The sequence below is a fragment of the Oratosquilla oratoria genome, chromosome 18, assembly GCF_046742065.1.
Source record: "Oratosquilla oratoria isolate Oo_2021 chromosome 18, ASM4674206v1, whole genome shotgun sequence".
Lineage (NCBI taxonomy): Eukaryota > Metazoa > Arthropoda > Malacostraca > Stomatopoda > Squillidae > Oratosquilla > Oratosquilla oratoria.
The window spans coordinates 24,836,590-24,847,910 of record NC_134794.1 but is presented as its reverse complement, the minus strand read 5'-3'; the positions used below and the strand labels follow the sequence as shown (position 1 = coordinate 24,847,910).

The 11,321-nt window shown below is 38.6% G+C and overlaps 1 protein-coding gene across 1 annotated transcript; it reads left to right on the top strand.

Moving 5' to 3' along the window:
- The first annotated feature begins 8,124 nt into the window (after nucleotides 1-8,124).
- On the top strand, nucleotides 8,125-8,661 carry LOC143034779 (serine/threonine-protein kinase pim-3-like). The gene has a single exon (XM_076201127.1). It carries the CDS (start codon nucleotides 8,125-8,127, stop codon nucleotides 8,659-8,661), a length of 537 nt encoding a protein of 178 aa, XP_076057242.1.
- Nucleotides 8,662-11,321: the final 2,660 nt, after the last annotated feature.

Below are 11,321 nucleotides of genomic sequence, written 5' to 3'. Positions count from 1 at the left end.
ACAACATCATCCATATACAACCATTCTCCACTCAACTCTGTCTTCCGTCCTCTCCCTTCCTTCCTCAACAGACATTCCCCTCTTCCCCAAAGCCCCCTTCACCCCATCCATCCACCTCATCCTAGGACGTCCCCTCATGTTCACTCCCTCCACATCTGCCTTCCATACCTCTTTTACTAGTCTTTCTTCACTCATTCTTTCCATGTGTCCAAACCATCCTAATATTCTTTCATCGACCCTATCCAAAGTAAAAAAAAAATTATAATTCTTTCCTTAAAGGAGGAGCCATTCCCCATAAACTTTGCTTCACGCTCTCCCTTTTCAACAAGTAATTTTGTAAACAATTTGTATATATGTATGTATAGATTGTGTTTCATTTTGTTGAAAAAACCTTAACTAACTAATTAACTATATCGCAAAATAATGGGGTAAGGAGTGTTACAGAAAGGCTGCCACCTTCCATGGACCGAACACGAGACTCCCAATTGCCGGTGGGTGAGCTTACCGATTAATTACACTGCGGTCGCCTCCAGTGATTAATCGCAAATATCACTCATAACGTTCCCTCTACCTCACTTTCCACCAAACACCCCAACCCCTATTCCCTCCGCCAGTGTCAAGTCTGGGTGTGTGTACCTCTATGGGATCCAACTCACTGCACCACCTTACATATCAAGGGTACTTGAAGAATCCTCCAGTATATTTGTGACGAATATGATTAGTAAACTAGTGATAGAAGCAGAAAACACCGCCTGTGCACAAGGGCTGCAACAAGATCAAATCTAATGTGTTATATTTCCATGGACCGCTCGTACGGAGATAGTCGTCAATTGATACTGATGATGCTATGCACACATCATATCATACCTTTGAGATATCCATAGGCAATGGGAAACTGAGACTCTACAATGTTTACTCTGCTCCAGGAAAAATCAATCTCTCCGTCCTCCCCCCACTCACGTCTCACAGTGTGATCTACATGGGGGATTTCAACGCCCTGCACTCTGCCCTAGGAGGTTCTGTTAATCAAGATAGATCGCCTCACGGCAGCCAGAGCAGGATACACAAAATATATCCACATTTATTGTAGATTTGTTCATCAAGAACTTAGGGGTGGAGGGTACCAAAACTGAATAAAAGTCCCTGGCGTCAGACTTTTTTTGTAAGTAAATTCGTCTACTGTGGTTCAGCAATGCAGCATTGTAGCCTATGAATGATTCACCATGGTCTTGCCCAGTGTCAACGGAAAGTTGTGCTACAACGCCCAAAGAGCTCAATGCCATCCAGCACCAGCAACAAACCAAGCCCATAGGATCACGGACCAGAAGTCAAACCAGAGCTTCCACCTTTCTCCTTGTTCTGTGACTGATGACTTCTCCCAGTGACCTTCCCCAGGGACTCAAATTGACCTTTCCCTATTTCCTCACTAACCTTTCCCAGGGACTCCCATTGACCTTTCCTACTTCTCACAGTGACCTCAACCAAGAACTCCCCTTGCCCTCTCCTACTTCTCCCAGTGACATCATCCAAGGAGTCCCGATGACCTATCCAAATCTCCTTGATAAGCAATACAAGTCTTTCTGCAGAAATTATTCTTCACTAGAACTTCGCCTACAGCAACCCTTCAAGATAGATAGTTATAGTTCTTCTCACCCTCTGAGAGAGGGAAAAAAACTTGAGTTATTGGTGTTTGTGTCAACAGTTTTAATGTACTGTTGCATAGATTGATTATAATCGTTGGCATTCATCAGCGCCTATGACATAACCCTTTCACGTGATACTGAAATCATGAATGATCATCACAGGTGAGAAATGTAGTAACACATTTGTAAATCACAACTAACACCACAGTCAGACCAAAGAAAGAGTTACATACATATACCAAAGGCTTCTCCCCCTTACAACGGGGGGTATCCAAAAAGAAAAAGGCATCGAAAGTATTCCCACCCATTCCATCCCCTTCATATTCCACTCTCCTCCACCCTCCCTCTCATCTTGAATAACGGATAACGGGTCATCCCTGCATCCTGTCCACAGCCCTGGGCCAGAAGTAGTGTCGCAATAAAGAAATAAAGAGTTGAGTAAGCGAAACTATATATGTCATATAAGGGTTGTGGTAATGACGTTTGTTCTTTTTCAAGTTCTTTTCCTTTCATAAGAGGTTGCTATTTAACACAGCACCCTCCTTCCACTTTGTACTACTGAAGAGGATTGAAGTGAGCAATCGAAATATTTAGTTTCGCTTAATTAACTCTTTCTTTCGTCCGACTGTGGTGTTAGTTGTGATGAATGATCATGTTCAAACCTTGAACAATGAGACTAAAAAGTTATTCTTGACACTGAAGATAATGAATATCAAAATAGCCAAAGCTATTAGCGCAGATGACTTCAATCAAAATTGTTTACGTGAGAACCTGTGCCCAAGAAGTGTGTATATATATATATATATATATATATATATATATATATATGTATATATATATATATATATATGTACAAAACAAATCACTAAGGACACGTGACAACAATACTTGCAGAAACCACTTGGAAAATAAAAGAAATTAATACCAAACGTTTTCGTCTATTCAAGATGATGTCTTCAATAGACGAAAACGTTCGGTATTCATTTATTTAATTTGCCAATTGGTTTCTGCAAATATATACATATATATATATATACATATATATATATATATATATATATATATATATATAAATATGTGTATATACATATATATATACATATATATACATACATATATGTATATATATATATATATATATATATATATATATGTGTGTGTGTGTGTGTGTGTGTGTCTGTGTATTTACCTAGTTGTATTTACCTAGTTGTATTTTACGGGAAGGGGAGCTATGCTCGTGGGGTCCCGTCTTCATATCTCATTTTATCTAAACTATTTTTAAATTCATGTATTGTTTTTGCACACACCACTTTCTCATCTAACTTGTTCCAACTGTCTATTGCTCTGTGAGGAAAGCTGTTCTTTTTAAAATCTCTTCTATAGCTGTCTTTTTTTATTTTCTTTCCGTGTCCTCTTGTATTTCTGTCATCCCATTTTATCAGATTCTCTCTATCAGTAATTTCTATGCCTTTCATGATTCTGTAAATAGCTATCAAATCTCCTCTCTCTCTTCTTTGCTCTAGTGTCTGTAGTTTAAGTTTTTGTAGTCTCTCTTCATATGATAGTTTTGAGAGTGTTGGTGCCAGTTTTGTAATTGCTCTTTGTATTCTTTCAAGTTTTTTTATACATTTTTTTGTACTTGGTGACCATATCGTTGCTGCATATTCCAATCTTGGTCTTATCAGGGTGATTAGGATTTTCCTCACCATTTCTTCATCCAGGTATGTAAATGCCACTTTGATTGTTCTTATTAAATTATAAGTTTCTCCAAAAATCTTATTTATATGTTTCTCAGGTGACATATTATTCATAACAATGACTCCCAGGTCCTTCTCATTTTCTACTTTTTTTATTCCTTCTTTTCCCAAATTATATGATCCTGTTATTCTGTTTTTGCTTTTTCCAAATTCCATTATACTACACTTTTTTGTATTGAACTCCATCTCCCACTTCCTACTCCATTCTTGTACTTTATTTAGATCTCTCTGTAGTGATTCACAATCTTCTTCAGTTTTCACTCTTTTCAGTAATTTTGCATCATCTGCAAAGAAGCTCATATAGCTTTCAATTCCTTCATCCATATCATTAATATATATAGCAAACATTATTGGGGCCAGAACTGTTCCCTGCGGGACACCGCTTATTACTTCATTCCATTTTGAGTGCTGATCTCTTATCACTACTCTCATTTTTCTTTCTTGCAAGAAGTCTTCCATCCAATTTAGCAATTTACCTTGTATTCCTCCTTCATATTCTAATTTCTTAAGCAACTTCTTATGTGGTACTTTGTCAAAAGCTTTTTTTAGGTCTAGAAATGCACAATCAGCCCATCCATCTCTTTCTTGTATTATATCTATTAGTCTTGAATAGAAACATATTAAATTGGTGACGCATGATCGTCCTTGTCTGAATCCAAATTGCCTTGGATTTAGTACGTTGTTTTTTTCCAAGTATTTTACCCATCTACTTTTGATAATTCTTTCACATATTTTTGCTATTGTACTTGTTAGAGAGACTGGTCTATAGTTGGTAGGTTCTTCTTTATTTCCTCCTTTATATATAGGTACTATATTTGCTTTTTTCCAATCTTCTGGAACTTTTCCTTCTTTTAAGGAACTGCTTATTATGCTATGTACTTTGTCTGCCAGTTCATTCCTGCATTCTTTCAGAATCCAGTTTGCTATTTCATCTGGCCCATGCGATTTTCTGACATCAAAATTACCCAAGTGTGTCAATATTTCATTCTTTGTTACTTCTATTTCTTCCATAGGGGGGACTTTTTCCTTCCACTCAATCTCTTCAGGTTGTATATTTTCCCTTGTAAACACTGATTTAAAATGTTTGTTCATAATTTCTGCCATTTCCATTTCCTCAGTGTATTCAACTCCTCCTTGTCTTAATTTCTCTAAGTCTTGTTTGTTTTTCAGTTTATTGTTTACAAATCTGTAGAATAGTTTTGGTTGATCTTTACACTTTTCTATAACATCTTTTTCATATTTTCTTTTTTCCTCTCTGCACTTTTGTACATATTCATTTCTATAACCAGTATATATTTTCCATTTTTCAGGTCTTCTGTCTTTTTTCCATCTGTTCCAGGCTTTGTCTCTTTTGTCCTTTAACTCCCTACAACTTTTGTTGTACCAGCATTTTACATATTCTTTTTCTTGTTTTTGTCTTGGGACATACTTTTCCACTCCTTTTTTGTAAATTTTTGTCAAAATATTCCATTTCTCTTCCACTGTTGTTTCTTCTTTGTATATTTCTTCCCAGTTTTCTTGTTGGAAGAATTCTCTTATTTTATCAAAGTTTGTTTTTTCATACATCATTCTTCCTTTTCTATATTGTTCATTTTCTTTTCATATATTTTTCTTCATTAAGTTCCAGTTCAATCAATATGTGGTCACTTTTACCTATTGGTGTTTTATATTCAATCTTGTCCACTATTCTAGGTTCAGATGTAATTATTAAGTCTAGCCTCGATGGTTCTTCTTCATTTCTATACCTAGTGTTCTCTTGTATCCATTGTGTCATTGAATGGTCAGTAATCATCTCAAGTAGAGCATTTCCCCATGAGTCATCACCACTCTTTACTGTCATTTCTTCCCAGCAGATTTCTTTGCAATTAAAGTCTCCCATCATAACTATTCTTCCTCCGTCTTCCATTATTTTAGTTAATGCTATCTTTGTGTCCTCTAACATACTTTTATGTTCACTCTCCTCCCATGAGGCTGTTTTCGGAGGCACATAATTGATCACAAATTTTCTGCTCTTCTTATCTCGGTCTTCCACTTCTATCATAATCATCTCTACTGTATTCTTTCCATATATGACACCTTTCACGTTTATATCCTTCTTAGTCAGGAACATAACTCCACCCCCTTGTTTTTTCTCTCTGTTTCTAATCCAATAATTGTATGTATCATGTCCTACACTGTTGGGTGGTAGTGGGCCTTTTAATTTTGTTTCTACAATTCCCATTATGTCCGGTTCTTTTTCTTTCAAATAATCATTTAGCTCATTCAATCCTGTTATCAATCCATCTATATTTGTGTAAGACACTCTTAGTTTTCTGCCACTTCCATTGTATTCTCTGTTTCCCTTATGTTTTTCTTCAGTATGTCGAACTGCTTTATTTTCATGTTCACTACTCTCCAATAGAATCTCTCTTTCTCTGACTCCGTTCTTTCCTCGTTTTTTGCCTTAGCTTCAATTCTTTTCTGCTTTTCTGCCTCTCTTTCCTCCTTATTCATTTCTCTTTTTATCCATACCTTTTTATATTGATCATTTGTTGCTAGTTTCCCTGTCTTGGATAGAATTTTCTCTGCTGTTGTTTGTGACCTGAATTTAATCTTAATTGGTCTGGTCTTATCTGTACTATATTTTCCGAGTCTGAATTTTTCCTCAATTTCCTTTATAATTTCTGGTTCATCTTCCTGGACTAATTTTAATAAACTGCTTACTCTTTCATTTTCCTCCTTGATTCTTGCAGTTCTATCTGGGTTATGTTTCTCTTCCATTCCTAATATAATTATACATTTCTTTTTGTCAGCTAATTCTCTTACTATATTCTCCTTCTGTCTCATCACTTTAATAACTGAGTCTTCATTATGTTCTTTCAATTGCTGTTTGACTATGTCAGTGAATGAAACCTTATTCCCTTCTTGAGTTATTCTCCAATTTTTAGCTTCTGTAGCTAGTTTCTCTCTGTTTTCATTACTATTCTTCTTCAATTTCTCATTCTCCTCCTTTACATTTCCTAACTGTCTTTTTAGGTCCTCTATTTCTTCAGTTAAGTTTCTGTTAGCCTTCTCTAGTTGTTCCAACCTTTCAATTCTTTGAAAAATGGAGTCTACGTTACCTAACTTACGCTCCAAGTCCTCGATCACCTTATCAACTCTCTCCTCTAGTCTTATCAGTCGGGGGGGGGGGGGTTGTGTCCCCCCCACCCTCTTTAAATCCCTGGAACATATTCTCGTCACTTTCTTCTGTATTGCTCCTCTCTATACTTCTAATCTTTACATTTTTATTAGACATTTGATCCTCGCTAAGTCTTTTGTTTACCTTCCGCTTGTCTGGCTGGTCAAAGTCTACTCCCTCCTCATTTCCTTCCATTTCCCTCAGTAATCCCTCCCCTTTTCCTCTTTCCCTACGTTCCCACTACTCCACGAGCAATTTCCCCCCCACCCTGCAAAAACACTAGGCACTTCTCTTTGCGTTGGGATCCACAGACTTCACTTTTCTTCAGAACGTCTTCTAAGCCGTCCATTCGTTGAAGTGTGTGTGTGTGTGTGTGTGTGTGTGTGTGGGTGTGGGTGTGTGTGTGTGTGTGTTTTGCCCCCGTTAGGCAAGCTTATTCAGACGAAGAAACCTTCCGGCAGTCAAAGTGTCAACCCTTTGTGAAGTAAGGTGCCTCTTAAATGAATAAATTGTCTTGGAAGGAGCAAAATGAGAAAGAAAACGGTAATCACGAATAGGTATTCGATATCTGTTTACATCATTCAGAGAAGTTGTTTATTTATTTGTTTATCTATTCATTCATCTATTCATCTATTCATATATATTTATCTTGATATATGGGTGCTTATTAAAAGGACTTTGAGCGGGTGCTTGAAAAGACTCCCGTCATGTTAAGCCTGAGAGTATAGGAGTGGCACCATCATGGAAGGCGCTACACCAAAGGTTTCTCATAAAACACTGTCTCTTGTTGCTTGTCCACTGATATCATAAACGGGGATATGTTTATCTTGGACAAGAAGAACAAGAACAAGAACAAGATACAGCGAAGACATATCCGAGCTGACTTCGCCGTGATCTCTCTGAACTCATTATTTCCGTGTTAAAGACTCGAACCATAGGCAACAAATGATGACTCTCTCCCTCTCTCTCTCTCTCTCTCTCTCTCTCTCTCTCTCTCTCTCTCTCTCTCTCTCTCTCTCTCTCTCTCTCTCTCTCTTTGCATCTGCATAATTGGGAATTTTTTAAAGAGAAAATAAGGTTTTACATGTAGATACAAGCTTATATTAAGGTGTGTATTTGTATGCGCAATATGAACTACAGTCAGTACAGGTGTTTACTTTAATGAGAACAAGAACAAGATACAGCGAAGACATATCCAAGCACTATGAACCTGGAGCTGACTTCGCCGTGATCTCTCTCTGAACTCATTATTTCCGTGATAAAGAGTCGAATCATAACCAGCGAATGATGACTCTCTCTTTCTCTCTCTCTCTCTCTCTCTCTCTCTCTCTCTCTCTCTCTCTCTCTCTCTCTCTCTCTCTCTCTCTCTCTTTGCATCTGCATAATTGGGAATTTTTTAAAGATAACATAAGTTTTTACATGTAGATACAAGCTTATATTAAGGTGTGTATTCGTATGCGCAATACGAACTAGTCAGTACAGGTGTTTACTTTAATGTGTGATGTGACTTTCATTCATGACAAGGAATTGGGACATTCTCATACAAAGACTCTCTTGGGAAAGGATGACGAAGCTGAACGAGTTCGAAGTGCAGGAGCTATTGGGCAAAGGAGGCATCGGCTCTGTCTACCGAGCCAAGCGGATCATCGATGGCCAGGAGGTCGCCCTGAAGAAAGTGCCCTTGGCGCGGATGAAATCATATAGACGTCGCAACGGGAAGAGAATCCCGAAGGAAGCTGCGCTTCTGAAGAAGGTGCAGAAGGTGCCCGGCGTCATCAAGCTGTATGATTATTTTATCGCCAATGATAATTTTTATATGGTAATGGAACTTATTCCGTCGTCCATGTCGTTGTACGATTATATAGAAAACGACAACGACCTATCGAATGTAGAAGTCCGAAGGCTCTTCAAAAACATTGTTACAACTATAAAAGGATGTTTTGAAGCCGCGGTCTCCCATAAAGATATCAAGCCAGAAAATATACTGCTCTTCAGGGACAAGAGTTCAGGCCAGCTTGATATCAAGGTAATCGACTTTGGTTGCGGAGAGCGCATTACGAGTTACAAAGGAACGGACACAGGCGGAACTCGAATTTACTAGCCTCCAGAATACATCAAAGGAGGCGAGTTCCTGCACATGCCCGCAACAGTCTGGAGCCTGGGCACTCTTCTTTACTACATGGTGTGCCGCCGTGATCCTTTCTACACAGACGCCTCCATATGTAGGGCCAGTCCGTCATTCCCGAAGAACGTTCCGAACGTCTGCCGGGACCTAATAATGCGATGCTTCGCAAAAGACCCTTGGGGCCGCCCATCTCTCGATGGAATACTGTCCCATCAGTGGTTGGAGAATGAATCATCTTGCCTCTCCTTCGAAAAGGACGGAAAGACGGATTTCACTACCGAAGTGGAGCTCGAAACCGCTAACGTCGCCCGGAGAAATCCCAAGAGGAAAAAACGCCCGACGAAGCCCCAAAACGTCTCTTTATCCATAAAGAAGAAAGGAAGGAAAAGAGACCATTCTGAAGAGGATGACACGCTTCGTGGGAGAAAGAGGCGATAAAAATGATAATGCGCCCACTACAGTAATGGGACGACGGCTTGAGAGTCTTTGGACTTATTGATTTGTGCCACAACGGCCATTGGAAAAAATGCATGTTGTTAAGAAAAAGAAGATCCCTAAGGAAGAGGTTAAGTCGGTGCCAAGTAATTGGAAAAAGTCTAAATCTGTTACGAGAAAAGCAGAGAAAAGGGAAAGCTGCAATATGTGACAAGATTTAAGAACTTTACAAAGATAAAAAGTGCCAAGTTCAGAACTGGAGAACACATCATGCCCTTTAGAATTCTGTGGAAACTAATAACTGTCTGGTTCAACCGAATCAAAGCAAGACATCGTGAGAAAATGGGATTTCCAAGAAGTTTGATAAAGGGCATTGGTCCCTCAAGCGGCAGAGGGTTTCCCTCAGCTGAATAAAAACATTTGGCGATGCTTTGAAGATACAAAAACCCAACCACCTTTGTTCATAAAGGATGGCCGTCGTTTCAAGGCTCATTGTGATGGTGTTAATCCTTAAGCCTTGTTGAGATGGGGCTAGTTTAGTAGCCGCAAGGGCTAGCGACTTGAAAACTACTCTACATGCACAGTGTGAACGGAAAGTTAGTTAACTTCCCTCCAATTTATTCTAGTGACAGCACTTACTTGACGGGGACGTCACCTTGCAGCTTGGACTAGCGGCTACTAAACTAATCCCGTGTCAACAAGACTTTAAGCAATGTAGTTCAGTTCGAAGCTTTAAGATTCGTTTGAATAAACACCTAAGCAAGATCCTGTAATGCCTGCCATTTGTTTCATATTATATATTTGTTTATTTGTTTGTTATTATTTGTCTGTTTGTTTATTATCATTTGCTTGATTTTCATTTATTATTATTTATCTGTCAATTTATCATTATTTGCTATTTACCCGTTTGTTTATTATCTATCTATGCATTTATTCATCTTATTTAATATTTATGTTATTATAACTTTTATGCATTCATTTATTTATTTATTTATCATTATTATATTTTTTCGCATCCGACCTAGTTATGGACCAAACGGTCTCCTGTCGGCATGCTCCTCCTTTGTAATCCTTTGTAATTCAGCTAAATGGAATCATCAGGTGACAGTCGTTAAGTCTACATCAGTCTCTGACTCGTGCCGTTCACACCCTCCGCTCAGCGCTCCCTACGAGAAAGTAATACAACATGGCACATACCACAAACAGCAAAAGCTCCAAGAAACTTGAAGATATGGTGGAGAGTCTCGTGAAAGCAAGAGAAGAGGACAGACAGTTCCTTTTGCAAGCAAGGAAAGAAGACCAGCAGTTTCTAAGCGAGCTAAAAGCGATAGTCATACAATAAAGGCTGGAGATACAAGATCTCAAATCGACTGTAGTTAATCTCCAAGCTAGAGTGAAAGACCTGGAGACACGAGGAGAGAAGATATCATCATCAGTGGTTTAAAGATTGTGAAAACGTATTCGGAAGCCGTGAAAGGTGATTCCGACTATAGTGTGGATAACAGTGGACGGAACATTGTAGAAAATCAAGTGATCCATTCTCTAAGTAACAAGGAAATACAGATCAGAAACACAGAGATATCAGCTTGCCATACACTGGGAAAAAGAAAACAGGACGGTACCCAAAATGTAATCGTGAGATTCGTATCAAGAAAGTCGAAGGTGAACGTGCTGAAAAACGCCAAGAAACTGAAGGGGACGGGCATCTACGTGAATGAGCACCTGACGAAACGAACCGGAGAGATTGCCAAAACAGCACGCGACATGAGGAAACAAGGGAAGATCATCTCGACATGGACAAGAGACTGCAAGGTGTATATCAAGTGCAGGGATGAAAAAGTACGTCAGGTAAGTAATCTTGGACAATTAGTTGAATTTCAATACTTCACATTCCCTAATCTCCTGACACAAACATAACCATGAACACTACAACTAACACAAAAACAAAAACAAACATAACAAAAAACTGTTCTTCATGCCATACCCTTGTCCCTACCAATCACCTCAAATGTACATTATGCAAACATTTACATCATTTCATGTGTGTAAATATACCCGTAAATACTGCCAAAAATAACCACAATATTTTCAGAAACTGGTCCTGCACAGACTGCTCAAAAACATTTCCCTATCATGCCATCTCAAACACAGAAATTGATTTTTTGTTTTCCGCGCCAAATCTCGCATCAAAAAACCCAGAT

What these genes read in the sequence shown, in the direction of transcription:
- LOC143034779 (XM_076201127.1), top strand. Translation starts at nt 8,125, where the DNA reads ATGACGAAGCTGAACGAGTTCGAAGTGCAGGAGCTATTGGGCAAAGGA.